The 17,312-nt window shown below is 61.9% G+C and overlaps 3 protein-coding genes and 1 long non-coding RNA gene across 9 annotated transcripts in view; 2 read left to right on the forward strand and 2 right to left on the reverse strand.

Annotated features, from left to right (window-relative positions):
* Positions 1–8,884, reverse strand: part of ABCB9 (ATP binding cassette subfamily B member 9) — a 29,993-nt gene extending 21,109 nt beyond the window's left edge. Inside the window, exons 1-4 of one of the 5 annotated variants that reach the window (XM_037511259.2) lie at positions 8,039–8,884; positions 7,755–7,785; positions 7,568–7,665; positions 5,523–5,683 (exon numbers count right to left, since the gene is read on the reverse strand). The gene's annotated coding sequence lies outside the window, so the exon portion shown is untranslated. Of the gene's footprint in view, positions 1–267; positions 3,376–3,520; positions 3,574–5,522; positions 5,684–7,567 lie in introns of those variants that run through there. The other 4 variants (XM_054695395.1, XM_037511260.2, XM_037511262.2 and 1 more) reach the window with 4 other exon arrangements.
* An 872-nt stretch (positions 8,885–9,756) lies between these two features.
* Positions 9,757–13,513, forward strand: OGFOD2 (2-oxoglutarate and iron dependent oxygenase domain containing 2). The gene is made up of 7 exons (XM_037511263.1): positions 9,757–9,889; positions 10,174–10,230; positions 10,960–11,073; positions 11,175–11,274; positions 12,490–12,617; positions 12,812–13,069; positions 13,142–13,513. The coding sequence occupies exons 1-7, from the start codon at positions 9,758–9,760 to the stop codon at positions 13,403–13,405; spliced, it is 1,053 nt and encodes a 350-aa protein (XP_037367160.1). The 5' UTR covers position 9,757; the 3' UTR covers positions 13,406–13,513.
* On the reverse strand, positions 9,900–14,130 carry LOC119245041 (uncharacterized). Its single transcript, XR_008551899.1, has 3 exons — positions 13,812–14,130; positions 12,658–13,587; positions 9,900–11,747 (listed from the first exon to the last, which is right to left on the reverse strand). It is a non-coding gene; the product is annotated as an uncharacterized LOC119245041 (long non-coding RNA).
* Positions 14,131–15,050: 920 nt separating this feature from the next.
* Positions 15,051–16,855, forward strand: ARL6IP4 (ADP ribosylation factor like GTPase 6 interacting protein 4). Of its 2 annotated transcripts, none has more exons than XM_037511543.2 (5): positions 15,051–15,228; positions 15,600–15,911; positions 15,993–16,110; positions 16,403–16,472; positions 16,549–16,855. In XM_037511543.2, exons 1-5 carry the CDS (start codon positions 15,066–15,068, stop codon positions 16,603–16,605), a joined length of 720 nt encoding a protein of 239 aa, XP_037367440.1. In that variant the 5' UTR covers positions 15,051–15,065; the 3' UTR covers positions 16,606–16,855. The 2 variants fall into 2 exon arrangements, with proteins under 2 accessions (XP_037367440.1, XP_037367441.1); XM_037511544.2 differs by having other exon boundaries at positions 15,624–15,911.
* Positions 16,856–17,312: the final 457 nt, after the last annotated feature.

Consider the following 17,312-nt stretch of genomic DNA (forward strand, 5'->3'; position numbering starts at 1 on the left):
GGCAGCCTGACCCCTAGACCCACATCAGGTGCGGCAGCCTCTGGTGGCTTCACCGTCCTGACTACAAAACGGGCAAACCTCTGGCGCCCCCTAGTGGAGGGAAGATGTGTGCGGCACCAGGAGGCTTGACACAGTCAGGGCTGGCAAGGGGGAGCCAACCTAAGCGACCCATAATTCTCCCCCATAATTCTGGGTAAATGACCTACGTTCTGAAGTGATAGGAGCCCCCCAGGACCCCATGAGGCTGATGTTTCCAGTCCCACTTACAGTTCAGGAAAATGAGGCACAGAGAGGCAAAAAGCACGGCCGTATCACTCCATTCACAAAGGCCCAAGCCGGACTTGGATCCTAGCACCTGACTTCCAACCTCTTCACTTCATACCTGGCACACAGCAAGCGCCCAATAATTAGTTATTTAGCACAGTCCTTCCTAAAAGCCCTGCCCTTTATACACACCATATGCTGGCTTAGTGTCACCCCCATTTAGCAGATGGAAAACTGAGGCCCAGAGGAGCTAATAACTTGCCCAAAATCACACAGCTGCTGAGTAGCAGGGCTGGGACCTGAATCCAGGACGGTCTGGTTCCAGAATCTGGGCTCCACACTGTTAAGCTAAAGTCCTTGCCAGTATAGCAAGTGCCAACAGGGAGTTGGGCAGTGCCCACGGGAAGGTTCGCTTAAGCAAAACAAAGTTTATGTCAGAGAGGGCTCAGCCAAGCAGCAGAGATGACGACAACACTGTCACACCAACCGGGAGGGGGGAGTAGCAGCAGCTGGCAGAAGAAGCTGCGGGTGCCGCTCCAGGTGGCAACACGAGTCCATCCTCACAAGACTCCCGCGAGGTCGGTCTATCATTGTCCCCATTTTACAGTTGAGAAACTGAAGCACAAAAAGGTTAAGTGACCTGCCCCAGGTCACACAGGCAGTCACAGAGCTGGGATGTGAATCCAGGCCACTGAGATCCAAAGTCTGTTCTCTTGGCTGCAAAGCCCTAAGCCTTTAAAACAGCTTCTCCAGGGGCAGGCAAGACGCTGAATGGGGCTGAAGAGGGAGGGAGGGAGGGAGGGAGCTGAGATGCAGAGAGGACCCAGGGACTCCATGATCCCCAAGCCTGGGGTCGCCTCCACTCTAGCCCTGCCTCAAGTCAGCCCCAGAGAGACAGTCACCCCCATAACAGCTGGCCCCTAAAGGGAAGCAGGGCTCATAGGTTTAAGGGCAGAGGAGGGAGGGTAGGCACAGGCAGTCACACACCCCCTGCCCAGGCCCTTGCTCTGGCCCAGCAGGCAGGGCTGCCATGCAGCCTCCTGCTGCTGCAATGCAGAGGCTTCAGGGAGCCAGCAAGTGGGTGAGCCAGAGGCAGAGCAGCCCAGGGAGGGATGCTCTTGGCCTGACCCACGCTGGCCTCCTGGCCAAGCCACTTTCTGCTACCCAGGCCCTGCCAGCCTCCTTGGCTTTTCTCACCTCTGTGGGGCGGCACACGGCTCCCTTGGCCTCCAGAAAGGAACTGGGGTTCAGAATGGGACAGGAGACTGGACTACAGCTAGGGGCTTGGCTGGTTCTCCCTGCCCCCACTCCCATTCACTGGTGGAGTTCCTTCCTGACACCCCTCTGCTTTGCTTCGGGTAACGTCAACCTCATTTGCCAGCTACCCACCTGGGATCCCCAGCTGTCTGTCTTCACCGGAGTAAACAGTCTCGCACCCCAGCCATGCAAACCATCTGAACCACATTTTATAGATGGGAGAGTGCCCCGCCTAGGGTCGCCCAGTAAGCTGGGGCAGTGAAGAAGTCCCAGCTCCCAAGCGCTGAGTCCTTTTACTTGAGGCTCTGATGGAGCAGAGTCCAACTCGGGTCGGGTTACAGTCCTCGCTGGGGACAGGCTACTCTGTTTTATTTCAAGTGACTGAGCAGCAGGGTGGAGAGGGAACAAGACCACCAGCCAAGACAGCGAGCAGGGGAGGATGGGGACCAGAGAGCTCGTCTCGGTCTCCACAAGCCAGATCTAGAGGATGCGGCCAGGCTCAGCCAGGTGGAGCTGGAGGGCAAATCGTGGGCACGTGGGTGACGCGTGTGGCCCAAGGGACAAGGACAAGGTGGTGGCCAGAGGCCAGAGCAGGCACTGCCCAGGGCCTGACATAGCCCAGGAAGACAGGGGCACTGGCCTTGACCCCAAAGGCTAAGGATAAGCCCAGGATTAGCAAGTGACCTCGTCCCTGGGGCTCAGGGGGGCTGTGAAAGGCTTTCCTTCCTAGAAGCAGAGGTAGAGGCAGCCGTTGCTGCACGAAAGGGGGGTCTGGAACAGCCAGGACAGAATCCATCACGGTTACTACGGTCACCGCAGCCACGCTGACAGGGCGGCACTGAGTGCTAACAAGGTGCTGAGTGGCCCCTCCCACGGGGGTGGGAGCGCCAGGCGGTGACCATGCCCCTGTGACAGGTGGGAAACAGGCTGGGGAGTGACAACACAGAGGACACAAGGCAGGACTGAAACCCAAACTCGACACTTTGCTCTGGGGCGGCTTAGGGAACGCAAGACAAAGGTCCTGAAGCACAGGTGGCAGCTCAGATCACCCCTAACTTGGGGAACTCGCACCAGAGCAGTCCCGGCCGCGTAGTGGGAAGGCTCGCTCACTGCTTAGCAAACACGGTTGACCCCGGCCAGTTCTGTGGGGGTGTCCCCGGGTGAAGGGCCAGACCAGGCCAGGTCCACATGGGTCCGCCCTGTCTTCCCCCTGGCTGAACCCACCATGTCCCACGCTGGGACCGGCCATCTCTCCGGAACTTGTGAAAGTTGTTTCAGGTAACTCGTGGCTCTAGGCAAGGCAAACTGGGGAGCTGCCCCGGCTCCGGACAGGTCAGGTCTTGTCACCTGGTACCTGAACAGAGGCCAGAGTGTCTCCAGGGGGCAAGAAATCCTGTCAGACCAGCTACAGCACTCTTTACATCAGGTCTGGGGTGGGAGCACCCTATTTTATCAGAGGCCCAGGAATAAGGAGGGGCCAGTGGGAGCCCACAGGCCTAGCCGCCAGGGTGGATGTTTGGGTCGGAACTGCCCACTGGCCAGCCAGGGAGACAGAGGGGACTGCTCTGCCAAGGTCGGCAGGCCCAGCCCGGCTCCCAGGCTTCTGCCACAGCCAGGGCGCTCCAGACCCGTGGGAAGGCCCGCTATGGGGGTGGGGCGCTCTCAGAAGACGCGCCTCTATGATACTGCGGGGGAGACAGCCTTCCCAGGATCCCCCCAAAGGCACCCCCACCATTTCCCAGGAGGTGGCGGCACCTGAGGTGTTAAAAAAAAATGCAACACTGGCTCAGTTGGTGTGGAGAGGATGCGGCAGAGAAGGGGGGCTGGGACCTGCGTCTGGGGGCGCTGGGGTGCAGGGGCGGAGACGGGAAGGCTCCCACCCTCCACTGAGATGCCTACTCATCCCCTGGCGGCCCCAGCCTGTGCCCAGCTTGGCACCCGGCCTGGGAAGAAGCCGGGTGGAAGGTTCCGAGCGCCGCGTTTTTACCTGTTACCTTACCTGGCACCAGGTGAGCCGCGGGGAGGGGGCGCAGCGGGCTCGGGTCGTCTGGGGCGCAGGTTCCGCGCTGCTCATTGGAGACCGCGCCCGGCGCCGCGCTCGCTCCAGCCCTCCCGCCGCCCCTCCCGCCTCCCGCCCCGGCTGCGCCGCTGCAAGGTCGGAGCCGGCGCGGCGGGCTCCGGGGCCAGCTGACGGGGGCGGGGCGGGGCCGGGCCGGGGCGGGGCCGGGGAGGGGCCCGCGCCGCAGCCCCGCCCACCCGCGAGCCCCGCCCCCCCGTGCGCCCCCGGGGCCTGCGTACCCCAGCTCCCTCCCGAGGGCAGGGAAACGACCTCACCTTCCCCGAGCGCCCCTCTCTCCCCGGCAGGGCCACCTGCCGGCCCCGGGGCGCGCTCCCCCCCCTCCTCCCGGGCTGCCGGCCCCGGGGCGGCCTCGCGGGGGCGGCCGCGGGGAGCTGCACGTGCCCGCAGGAGCCGCCTGCTAGTGAGGAGGCGGCCAGACACCCAACAAGTAAATCCACAATCCAGGGGGCTGCTGGGGGGGACGGCACCGCATGGAGGTAAACGGAGCAGGGGCGGGGGCGGGCAGCCGCCGGGCGGACCGAGGGGTGAGTGGGGGCGCTGCCTGCTGTGTGCGGGAGAAGACCCAAAACTGGCTTTTGTGCAGCGGGGGAGACCAGCGATCAAGGAGTAAGGACAAGAAAAGAGAGTTTCTGGGAGTGTTAATGGCTGAGAAGGAACTAATGCCGCGTGAAATCAGAGGGTGCCGGGGGCTGCTCTGCGGGGAGAGCCGAGGAGGAAGCCCTGGTGATGTCTCGGGCCTCGCACCCCACCCGGGCAATGGGAAGCACAAGAGGAAAGGCCCGGGGCGGGCTGGCTCGTGGCCATCTGAAGAGCAGAAGGGATCCAGGACGGCTGAGCCCGGGCCGATCTGGGAGAGCTGGCTCCAGGCCCGGAGAGGCAGGGGGTGGGGCGAGGTCTCCCTCTAGCCATCAGAGCCTGCCTGCTCCGAATCCAAAACAGCTTCTGCTTCTTGAGTGGGAGAGCAGCCTGCTTCCAGGGGAACTTGAAAACGTTGAGAATTTATAGCACACTTTTGTCTGATGGCCCAGTAGGAATTTCTTCTATGGATAGATTTGTAGAGGGAGCAAAGATACCAGTTTGCAGACAGCTAATATAGTAGCAAAAAGTCTGGAAATAACCTAAATACCTTTCCATAGGGAACTGGCCGAATAACTACAGAGCATCATTCAACAGAATATCCTGTAGCAGGGAAAAAAGAATCTATTCTGCAGACATGAATGTTATATAAAGGTGTAGAGTGACCTCCAGAATAAAGCTGAAGTACACCTACTACCTGTGCAAACGCAGAAGCAAACATGTGCCTGTATTTCCAGTTGCCTTGGGTGGGTATCCTCAGCTGGGTCCAAAACCAAGCTGGGCAACCTTGGGAAGGTGACTTTGCCTCTCTGAGCCTATTTTCTCATCAGAGAATTGGGAGTAATAAAGATACCTGTTACATCCTGGTGCTGTGAAGGTGAGAGCATATGGTAAACTTGGGCCTCCCCAGTGGCGCAGCGGTTGAGCGCTGGGTTGCGAAGCTGCCCGTGGCCTCTGCGGCACTGGTTCGATCCCTGGTTGCTCCCCGGCCACCAGAGGAGGGTCCCGCATGGCGTGCAGACCTCTCCTGCCGCTCGCTGCTCCCCTCAGCAGTGTCCTTCGGTCCTTCTGCCTGCTCTGCTCCCCGCTCTGGCTCTGGTGAATTCTCTCACCCCCCCCCCCCCGTGCTTCTGACTGTACCCAATGCATGTATAAACAAAACAAACAAATAAATAAAACATGCCTCTATAAAATAAATAAATAAAAGAGAGCATACGGTAAACTTTCAGTGCATGGATTCTTTTTAGGAAAGATGGGATGACGCTGAACCTTTATGTACCTAATAGTGGGGCAGACACACACACACACACACACACACATACACACTTTGCAAATGTGAGCTTACCACGTGCCTTATCTCCACATGCACCTTGACTTCAGTTAAGTTCACAAGTTCTCCAGTTTCTCTCTCTTGACCTCTATGCCTCTGCATAGCTGTCCTCTCCTACAACGATGGGCCACCCAAATCCTGGCTACTGTGCCTCTTCTGCATGGTACCTCGTGTTGCTTGGATAGACAGGGAGGCAAGTGGCGACATGAGACATATGTCAGGGGACCGTCACGTGTAAGGGGCACACCCTGTGGCTGCCTTCCCAGCATCCTTTCCTCTCATCCCCCCAGAGCGTAGCAGCCACATGAGTCAAGTGGGGTGTCCCCACACCCAGCTAAGTCATAGACCCTGGCTCAGTTAAGCCTGAACCATTGTGCGGATGACTCTTAATGGTACAATTTCTTTTTGGATGATGAAAATGTTCTGAAAATTAACTGATGACTGATACCCAACTCTGTGGATGTATTCAAGACTGTCAAATTTTACTTTTAATGGATGGATCTCAATATATCTCCATACAGCTGGGTTTTTTTGTTTGTTTGTTTTTAAAGAAAGGAAGCATCAGGTCCGTCTCTTCAACTACAGTTATTGATCTGAGGGTGCTCAGAACTTTTTCTGGCAGTTCTGGGATATAGACTACTTTCCCCAGACATGGATGGAAGACAAGTAGCCCCCAAAGACAAGCAGCCACACGATAGGGATCCAGGCTTGGAATGAAATGGAGACAGAGCAGTAAATACAGCAAGAAGAAGAAACAGACCAGCAATGAATGCATGGAATTTAAAGTAAAAGACACAGGGGCCTCCCTGGTGGCGCAGGGGTTAAAATCTATTAAGGGATCACCAGCCACTGCAGCATAAACTCTATCCCCAGCCAGGGAGCTGAACCACATAGTGCAGCAGACCTCTCCTGTCTCGCCCACTGCTCCCCTCAAGAGTGTATTTCAGTAGATCCGCCTGTTCTGCTCCCTATTCTGTCTCTGGTGAATCCTCTCACCACCACCACCCCCCCAACACCAATGGCATACCCCTCTCTTTGTGTGCATAAATAAATAAAAATAAATATTTTTTTAATTTAGCTATTTTTTCCTCCTTATTCTTTTTTTTTAATTAATTAATTTATTTATACAAGCACTGGGTACAGTCAGAAGCGCGGGAGGGTGAGAGAATTCACCAGAATCAGAGCGGAGAGCAGAGCAGGCAGACTGACTAAGTACACTGCTGGGGGGAGCAGCGGGCAGCAGGAGAGGTCTGCGCCATGTGGGACCCTGAGGGAACCAGGGAGCGAACCGGCGCTGCAGAGGCTGCGGGCAGCTTCGCAACCCAGCGCTCAACCACTGCGCCACCGGGGAGGCTCCAAATAAATATTTTTTAAAAAATAAAACACAATAGCATTTACAATAGCAGTCCTAAACCTGAAATATGTAGGTATAAATGTAACAAAATATGTGGAAGATCTATATGGGGCAAACTACAAACCTCTGATGAAAGAAATCAAAAAACGAAATAAATAGAAATTCCATGCCCCTATCATGGGAGACTTGATATTTTCAGGATGTCAATTTTTCCCAATTCAGTGTGATCCCAATCAAAATCCCAGTGAGTTATCTTATGAATATGAACAAATTGATTCTAAGGTTTATATGGGAAGGCAAAAGAGCTCAAATCGCAACACTATAATGAAGGAGAACAAAATCATATTGTCTCTTGCTGGTGAGAGACCTGGGGTCCTTGGGGGGAAGCTGGTCCCCTGCTGTCATTCTCAGGCTTCATGCCTGAGGAGCACACAGCAAGCTGGTGGGGACCTATTGCATGTCACATGTGGTGCTAGTCCAGACTCCACCTCATATGAGTTGTGTTACCCTGGGTATGTCATTTGACCTCTATGATCCTCATTTTCCACAACTGTAAAATGGGGTTAGTTCCTACTTCTAGGGTTTCTTGTGAGGATTAAACATCTTCCTTACTGCATGTAGAGTAAAATTAAAATGTTAACTGTGGCCTCCTATGATTTGAATGATTTGGCCCCCCTTCACCACCCTGGCCTTCCCTGGGACTCACCTTGATTGCTGTGTGTTCCTGGTGCTCATTAAGTTCAGCCACCACAGGGCCTTTGCACATCCAGTTCCCTGTCTAGATCCTTCTCCTGCCATGTCTGGCTACAGTGTTTAGAGCTTAGTTGAAATGTCACTCTAAAGGAGGCCTTCCCTGGCCACCCCGTTTAAAGAGGCCATCTCCAGGCACTCACCATCCCATCACCCAGTTTGTCTTCCTCACACCTGCAATTGAATGAAAATAACTTGATTGTGTATTTATTTCCTTGCTCACTCCCACCCACCCCCCTTGACAAACTTCAGAAGGCAGGGACCTCATCTATCACTCAGAACTCAGGCTCACATGCAAATCTTATGGACACACACACTTAAACAGAAATGCGTACTTACATGCTCAGACGTGTTCAGGCATGTACTCACATGCTCACACAGGCATTCAGATGTGCACTCAGACACAGACATATACACTAAGACACACCCATTAGCCCACTCAGGAGAGTCTTGCCTGTCCAACCAGTGTGAAAAGCCATGAGACTGCTGGTGTAGGTTTTTCCCAGAGAGCAAGGGGCCTCTCCTCCCAAGGTGCTGGCAAGGGGCAGAGAGACTTTGTTGGCCAGAGTCTGGGCCCTCCGACTGCATGGATGGAGATGCTCGGGAGGAGGCTCAGCACTGTGTCACAGGACTACCATCTGTCTCCGGGCGCCTTGGGGCATCCTTAGGAGCAGCAGGTGGGCCCACCTCTGCCCATGGAGAAGACAGGAAGGCAGGGCCTTGCAGCCTGTGTGGGCATGTGTGACTATGGGTGAGTGGGTGTGGGTGAGCACACGTGAGGTGTGCATGAGTGTGAGCATGGGATATCGGGTGTGTGGCCGAGTGCTGTGTGGTGAGAGTGTGTGAGCACGTGTGATTGAGTGTGTTAGGACGTGAGTATGTAGGGGTGTGCTGAGTCCACGGTCTGCACCAGTGAGTCATGCCACTGTGTCAGAGTGACCATGCATGCCGTGAGTGTGAACCCGCGTGTGCAGGTGCACAGTGTGAAGCCGGTGAGAAAGAGGGCCGCGGTCGCCAAGAAAGTGCCAACAAGCACAAACAGAAACTCAAAAGCCCTCCTCAACCGGGTCCTCAAGAACCCCAAGGAGAGGCGCAGGGACGTGGGAGGGCAGGCGGCACACTGTCCCTTACTGCTGAGTGACCCGGCGCAGGTCACCGAGCTCTCTGAGCCTCAGTTTCCCCTCTGTACCCAGCTCAGAGTAGCTGTCCGCGTGACGGGGGTCAGGGGGGTGGCAAACCGCAGAGCAGGTCCTGGAAGCCGCGGCTCAGCCCGGGCAAGAGCTGGCGCCTCGGAGCCCGCGTCCGCCCCTGCCCACCCGCGCGCCCGCGCAGCCCAGGAGGCGGCTCTCGGGCAGGGCCGGGCCCCCTCGCCCCGCTGGGCGCCCTACTTCCCCTCCGCAACAGGGCTGCCACCGCGGCTTCCTCCCCCGCTGTGCAGACCTGGACGCGGGGTGCACGCGGACGAGGACCGCGCCCCGGACACCGCGTGCTCTGACAGGCGCACCCCACGTGGGAGCCGGGGACGCCGCTCCCGCCGCGGCGCTTCAGCACCTGAACCGGCCGCGCGGGGCGTGGCCGCCGACAGACCGCGCCCCGGCCCCGCCCACACGCGGCCCTGGGGGCGGGGCGCGTCGTCGCCGGAAGTACGTCACCGGGGCCCCTTCCGGGAGACGCCCCCTGGAACGCCCCGCGGCGAGTCCCCAGGCCCCGGCGTAGCCCCGGAGGCAGGGGCTGGGGGTAAATGCTGAACTCAAGCCCAGACGCACGGACCGGACGGTTCGTGGCGCTCGGAGGGCGAGGAGCCGACCGGGCCCCTGGGCGCCCGCGGGGTCGCAGGCTCGTCGGAAGCGCGGGCCGCGCAGGGAGCCGGCGGTTGAGTCAGCGGCCTTGGGGTCCCGAGTCCTTGCCGCCCCTCGTCCTGCGGAGGCGCGACGCGGCTCGCCAGCTGCACAGTGGGGCGACGAGACCCCGCCTGGGGAAGGGGGCCGCCCGCTCTCAGCCGAGGCGCAGCCCGCCTCCCGCGGCGGGGAGTCTTCGTTCTTTTCCGCGCCTGGGAACTTAGAGCGGCCCCTTGCCCCGCCCCCCCCGCTGGGGGCGTACCCGGAAGTGCGCTGCGGACTCCGGCGGCCGCGCGCGCCCCTTCACCATGGCGACGGCGGGGGCCCCGCGGCGCTTCTGCCGCTGCGCCTGCTTCTGCTCCGAGAACCTGTACTCGGCGCGCTACGGCCTGCACGTGCGCTTCCGGGGCGAGCAGCAGCTGCGCCGCGACTACGGCGCGGTGAGTGGCCCCTGCCGCTGGCCGCTTCCCGGCGCCCCTGTTTTCGCCCCGTAAACGGGGTCGCGTCTCCGTAGCGAGAAATAAAGCGCTTGGGGGGTCTGGTTTTGACCGCGTGGTTACTGACCGCACGTGGGCGCCCGGCGCGCGTCCCCCGCAGCTCATCCTCGCACCATGCTGAGGTCGGGGCTCTCGCCCCCACCTGAAGGGGCGAAGCCGAGGCCCGCAGACTTTAAGTGACTTGCTCAGGGTCACACAGCCGTGCTCACTGGCCTTCCTGCCCTCAGGTGCTGCGCAGCAGAGGCTGTGTCAGCCCCCTGGACTTCCAGCAGCTGTTGGAAGAGGTAACTTCGCCCGCCCGCGCCCCCACCACATCCTGCCTGGCCCTGCCTCTTTAGATCTGGATCAGGCATTTGAGCGCGTCTCCCAGCCCTTCAGGCCTGTGGCAGTCTCAGGCACCTGAAGGGCTCCTTGATCTGCCCACCCGTCCCCCATATGCACAGCGCCCAGGGGTCTGGCCCCAGACCAAGAGGAAAATGCCGAGTTGCTGAGCTTGTCCTCTGAACTGCTCTGGGAGACAGATAGGTGCAGCCATCACCCCATATTGAGATGAACAACTTGGGCTCAAGGAGGGTTGTCATCTGCTCTGGGGTTTCACAGCAGGTCAGGAGGTGGAGAGCCCACCCGGGACTGCCAGGGCTGCTGCAGCCCCCTCCCACCTCTCTCACCCAGGGGTTAGCAGTGGGAGCATCCCAGGGGAGACTTCTACAGCCTCTGGAGCACAGCACTTGGCCAGTGCTCTATTTCCCTCCAGCCCCCATGGGCACAGATGGGCGCTGATCCAAGCCAGGCTCACGTTGGTGCAACCCAGAGGGGACTGGGCCCCCTTCAAGAAGGAGCCCTCTTCAGCTCCCAACCTGGCACCTGCAGTGAGCCCTGGTGGCATCAGGAGTATAGGGAGATCTGCTCCCAGCCTGGGCCCTGCTCTGACTTCCTGAGTCTGTTTCCTCATCTGTGCCATGACTTGGGAGTGGGAGGCCCCATCCTGGTAACCAGGCCCTGTGCCACCCCAGCTGCAACAGGAGGTTCAGCGGCGGCAGCGGCTGGGGCAGGAATCAGCTGCCAGGAAAGCCCTCATCGCCAGCTCCTACCGCCCGGCGAGGCCTGACATCTACCACTCGCTGCAGGTACCAGCAAGCGTGTGTGGGGCAGAGGCGGGTGGCTGGAGGTAGAAGGGGCATTCGGGCCTGGGGCTGCCTGCTCCACAAATGGTGTGTTCTGCCCCCAGGATGGGGCCTTGGCCCCCGAGTTTCTGGCTGCGACTGAGTATAGCACATCACCAGGTGCAAACCTCCAGGGCCTTCTTCAACGGCTGGAGACTGTGTCAGGTGAGGTCTTTGTCCCATGAGCTGGCAGGACTCGGGAGACTGGGGTCTCTACCCACCATGTCTGCCTCCCCAAACCAAACCAGCAGGAGCTAGAAGGGCCGGGAGGACCACCCTGCCAGGAACGGGCCCCGTGTACACACTTACCGCAGATAGTTACTCGGGGCCTTCAGTCAGGCCTGAGCCCACCGGCCTTGATGCAGAGACAGGTGTGGGCTGGGTTCAGGGTTTGGCACAGGATGGGGAAGGACCACCCCCCCCCACAGGGGTCTGCAATGGGGGAAGCAGTCCCCATGCCTAGACCTGGAGAAGTGGGCAATGGTGATATTTCTTGATGCTGTGAAGCCCTGGAGCTGGGGGCCATACTCCTGCAGCCCTTGGTCTTCTGCTGGGGTCTCCAATGGGCTACAACCCCCGGGAAGTCCCAGGCCAGGCAGCTATTGCCAGTTCCTTAACCTTTGCCTTGGTTTCCTCATCTGAAATGAGACAATAATGATGCCTGTGTGCAAAGATGCTGTAAGGAAGAGCTAAGGCCATGTGTATACAGGTCTGGGGCGCAGGGGACCCAAAGGTGTTTGCTAGTCTCCTGGAGCCTGTGCTGAGTGGAGGTGGTAGGGGCATGTAGAATGAACACCCCTCCCAGCCTCAGTGGGGCCTTATCATTGCCACCCATTCGCCAGCAATTGAGGCTGTCTGGGTAGGGCTGGGCTGGGCTGTGACTTGACCAGTGTGTGGGGGCACATGATGGGTGCATCTGCCAAGAAATGCCCACATATCCATTCCCAGCTGGTCTCCCTCTACCAGGGCCTGGCAGGAAAAAGTAGCCCCTCTCAGCATGCCCGTGGGAAATAGGCTGTAAGCAGCTCTCAGGTTGGGGTGCAGCTTTCAGTGGCTATTAACAGAGTCCCAGCTTGGCCCCTTGGCCTTGGGATATTATCCTTGGGATAATATCTGAGTGTAGAGAGCAGACCTGGGCACCGCAGTTTGAACCAGAGGCTCCAGGGATGGGCAGGGTGGACGAGAATAGGTTGCCTTGCTCTATACACTCTGTGACAATTGTCACAACCACCCGAGCAGTGAGCACAGATGAAGAAACTGAGGCTGGGGAGAGGGAAAAAGACTTGCAGGCTCACACCGCTCATGAGGAGACTGAACCCCCGCTGCTGGACCCGGCCCCTCTTTACGGCCCCTGGCCTCACACCTTCCCCCCCTCTGCAGCAGAGAAGCGCATCTACCAGCTGCCTGTGTTCACAGCGTCCTTCTGCCAGGCCCTGCTGGAGGAGCTGGAGCACTTCGAGCAGTCGGACATGCCCAAGGGGCGACCTAACACCATGAACAACTATGGGGTGGGTGAGGCCCGGGTGTGGGGGGGCGGCGGATATGTACCTGCAGGGCTGCAGATAAGCTGTGCTCCCTCCGTGCCTTGGTCCCGCCTGTAAAATGAGATCCTGGCAGCATTATCGTGACGCTGAGTTTCACACTGGCAAAGCACCCAGAGTGAGGCCCCACCGGTTCCCGTGACCCAGGGTTCCCCTCCCAGGTGCTGCTGCATGAGTTGGGCCTGGATGAGCCGCTGGTGACGCCGCTGCGGGAGCGCTTCCTGCAGCCACTGATGGCCCTGCTCTACCCGGACGGTGGCGGGGGCCGGCTGGACAGCCACCGTGCCTTCGTGGTCAAATACGCGCCAGACCAGGACCGTGAGCTGGGCTGTCACTACGATAACGCCGAGCTCACCCTCAATGTGGCCCTGGGCAAGGCCTTCACGGGGGGCGCCCTCTACTTCGGGGGCTACTTCCAGGTGAGTGTGTGGGACCCTGTGGCAGGGCCTGGGGCAGCCGTGAGAGCCCAGCTTCAGCCCTGCCCTCTGCAGGCGCCTTCAGCCCTGGCCAAGCCCCTGGAGGTGGAGCATGTGGTGGGCCAGGGTGTCCTGCACCGAGGCGGCCAGCTGCACGGGGCCCGGCCCCTGGGTACCGGTGAGCGCTGGAACCTCGTGGTCTGGCTCCGGGCCTCTGCCGTGCGCAACCACCTCTGCCCCATGTGCTGCCGGAAGCCTGAGCTGGTGGACGACGAGGGCTCCGGCGACGGCTTCACCCGGGAGGAGCCCGCCACGGTGGATGTGTGTGCGCTGACTTGAGTCTGGTGGGGGCCAGCGGGGGTGGCGCGGTGGGTGAGGGCTCTGCCCCCTTGGGTCTCACGGGGCAGAAATAAAACTACCTGCAGCCCTTGGCACTTGTTGGCTCAAAAGGACACACGGGCTCTGGGTCATTCTTTCAGCAGACGGGCGGGCTTAGGTTCCGCCGCCCGTTGAAGTGGAGCCTGAGAGGAGGATTCCGTGAGTGGTTCAGGGAGGGAACACCCTCAGGGGAGGGGCAGGAGAGGTGCTTGTCCCCGCCCCCCCCAGTAGCTGTGTGTGTGTGTGTGTGGGGGGGGGGGGGGGTCGGTATCAACTTCCCAGACACCAGGGCCCTGGTTCCAAGGGAAGCTTCCCAGCAGCGTGCGCGGGAGCTGCCGCACTGGGCCCCGCCGCGGGGAGGGCGCACCTGTGGAAAGGGACCTGATGGGCCACCAGGAGCGCCGTCCAGGGGTCAAGAGCTCAGGGGTGGCCCCTTGAGCGTCTTGCCTCAGTCTCCTCCGCACTCCTAGGCCTGCTGGGCGAGTCAGGGGAGTCACTGTGAGAGACGTGCTCCCCAGGGGCTCTGTTTGCCGCGTTGTCGTGGCCGAGAAGTCTGTGAGGGCAGCAGCTGTGCTTGGTCTGGGCTGCGCGTCTGCAAAGCAGGGATTCCCGCACTGAAACCCTGAGCTCCGGCCTCCCTGGGAAGAGGGTCTGGAGACCCCAGCCCCATCCCTCCTGGCGGCCTGGCCGGGGCAGTCTCGGCCGCCAACGCGGACCGGCCCGCGGCCCACGCCCTGGCCGGGCCCCGCGCGCTCGTGGCCAGGACCTCGGCGGCCCGCGCGGGCGTCCGCGGCTGTGCTGCCGCGTTCACGGCGGGGAAGCGCGGGCGTCGCGGCCCGGAGCGCCCCGCGCGGTGGGGAGGCAGCCAGGAGCGAGAGGGACGCGCGACCGGGTGCCCACCCCGGGGCCTGGGGGCTGCGGGCGCGCCTGCCGGGCGGCCCGGGGGGAGGCAGCGTCCCCCGGAGACGGGAGGGCCGGGCGCGCGAGCACCTCTCGGGGCCGGGGCTGCGGCCTCGCCCGGGTCTGGAGGCCGCACCTGGCGCCCCCGCTCGCCTCCGCGGGAGATGGGCGCGGCGGACTCCGATTCTCCGGCGCCGGAGACGGAACCCGGAGGTCGGAACTAAAGGCGGCGGCGCCCCGCTCCCAGCCGGACGGCCGCCCCGAGCACCGCCCGGACCGGAAGTCCCCTCGCGCCGCTTCCTCGCGGGAAGGCGCGGGAAGGCGCGGGGCGGGCGGGGCGGCCCGCTGGGCAGTGGCGGAGCTCGGAGCCGCTCGGGGGCCGGCCTCAGGCGACGAGGCCGCGGCGGGCAGGCGCGCCGGGAAGGGCGCCCCGCGCACCCGTGGGCCGCGCGTCGCGGCCGGGCCGGGGACGCCAGGTGGCGCGCGCAGGCGTGGAGCGGCGGGGCGGGGCGGGGCCTTAAAGGGGCCGCTGCGGAGCCCCCGGGAGTCAGCGGAGAGCGGGGCCCCGGGGTGGGGGTGGCGAGGGGCGCGCGGCTGCCCCCGACCCCCTCATCCTCCGCCGCGGGGGGGCGATGGGTCCCGGGCCCCCGAGGAGCCGGTCTGCGGGCCGGCCGCGTGCCTCCCGGTGACTCCGCGTCTCCGGTGCCCAGGCCGCGGCGCCATGGCGCACGTCGGCGCTCGCAAGCGCTCGAGGAGCCGCAGCCGGTCCCGCGGGCGAGGGTCGGGACGGAGGAGGAAGAAGCGCAGTAAGGACCCCGTGAGGAGCCGCTCGGCGTCCCGAGCCCGCAGCCGCAAGGCCAGCGCCACCCCCTGTGGGGCGGAGGGTGAGGGCCGCGGGCGTGGGCAGGGCCGCGGGAACCTCGTGGGCGCAGCCGCGGGCGGGGCCGGCCTCCGGGGCGGCGAGGGGACGCCGCAGGCAGCAGCAGTCAGAGGGGCGGCGGGTGGGACCTGGAGGTCCGGGGTGGCAGATCCGCAGGCGCCGGGGGCTGGGCTGGCTCCTTGAGTGCGGGCCGGAGGGAGCCCTTAACCGTGCACTTTACGCAGCTGGGCGGATGGGGCTTCCCGGAGACTGGAGAGTCGAGTCCTGCTCTGGAAACCCTGCCGGCAGGGCCGCATCCCGCTGTCGTGGGCCCGAGCCTGCCGCAAGCCAGAGCAAGGGAACGAAGGTTTACTTCTTCCCCTCCTGGCCTTCCAGCCTCACCTTCTCCCTGCATCACAGAGAGAAGCAAGCACAAGGCCCGGAGGAGACCACGGTCCAGCTCCTCCTCCTCTTCTTCCAGTTCTTCCAGCTCCTCGTCCTCCTCCCCTTCCTCCTCCTCTTCCTCCAGCGATGGCCGGAAGAAGCGGGGGAAGCACAAGGACAAGAAGAGGAAGAAGAAAAAGAAGAGGAAGAAGAAGCTGAAGAAGAAAGGCAAGGAGAAGGCAAAGCTGCTGCAGACGGAGGCTCTGCCAGGACCTTCTCTGGACCAGTGGCACAGATCAGCGGGGGAGGAAGAGGAGGGCCCAGGTACTGCTGCTGAGGGTGCAGGACGGGGCGGGTGCCCTCCCCCAGGCCCGCCTGCCACCCCGCTGCCATCTCGCCCTCCAGTGCTGACGGACGAGCAGAAGTCCCGCATCCAGGCCATGAAGCCCATGACCAAGCAGGAGTGGGATGCCCGGCAGAGCGTCATCCGCAAGGTGGTGGACCCGGAGACCGGGCGCACCAGGTGGGCAGCGCTCGGCCCAGGCACGCCCGGGGAGATGCTCCTCCGCTGCTCTGACAAGGCCAAGGAGGGCGGAGTGAGCAACAGTAGGGACTAAAAGGCCCCGAGAATCTTCAGAGCCACTGCTGGCTGGTCTGATGGCGGACACCCAGCTTCCGATCTGTGTCTGGGGGCGCAAGCACCCGGGCCTCCGCCTGCTCTAGATGATGGGGGCCGGAGCCGGGTACCCCTCTGCCAGGTGGCTCTGATTCTGTTGCTCAGGCATCCGAGGCTCAGCCTCCCCTTCCTCCCCCAGGCTCATTAAGGGCGATGGCGAGGTCCTTGAGGAAATCGTCACCAAAGAGCGGCACAGGGAGATCAACAAGGTTGGTGTTGCCCCTCTGCCCGCAGCCCCCCGCAGCTCTGTTTCTGACCCCCCCTCCCGTGTGCTCTCACCCCCAGCAAGCCACCCGAGGAGATGGCCTGGCTTTCCAGATGCGGGCCGGGCTGCTGCCCTAGGCCTGCGGACAGTGTCGGTGGCGCGGCTGCAGGCAGGCCTCGTGGCGGGTGGGAAGGTCCGGCGGGTGCTGTTTGCCCTCCCTCCCGCTCACTGGCCTGCGGCCCAGGCTCCTGTCAGATAGCGCAGGCGGAGGGCTGGGTCACTGGCCCAAACAGCTCACCGAGCTCCGGAGAGTGTGTCTTCCCGGATATTAAATGGCCCCTGGTTGGAGACTTCTGTTCTGTTGCTTTTTGTGCCCAGGAGGGAGGAGTACGAGTTGACTCTGTCGGGGGGGGGGGGGGGGGAGCGTTCCAGGAGCTTTGGAGGAAGCTGGGGTGTGCCCTGGTGGTCCTGAGCACCCTTCTGCGCTTACCTTCACATCGGTTGCCTGGACCCCATCCTCACCCCCAGATGAGTCTCAAACCCAGGGACGTGGCTCTTAAACTGATCCCCTCGGGCTCCAAGGGAGATGCTCTTGCCACTGACTCTGGGGGTGACAGCAGTTAGAGGTTCGAGTGGCCCCGGTGGGAATCCCGGCCCAGCCCGCCGAGCGCTCTGTACAGCGGAGGCGGACGGCACCCACCTCGCTGCATCGCTGTGCGCATGAACCAGGCTCCCGCCTTGGAAGGGGCTAAAAGGGCCCCGCCCAGGGGAAGGCCACTGTGAGCGTCGGTGTCACTGTGAGCGGCTGCCCTTGTCCGCTGGGCGGGTCGGCGCCCACCTTGCC

Source organism: Talpa occidentalis, unplaced genomic scaffold (assembly GCF_014898055.3).
Source record: "Talpa occidentalis isolate TD23 unplaced genomic scaffold, MPIMG_talOcc4v2.1 talOcc4.14, whole genome shotgun sequence".
NCBI classification, from domain to species: domain Eukaryota; kingdom Metazoa; phylum Chordata; class Mammalia; order Eulipotyphla; family Talpidae; genus Talpa; species Talpa occidentalis.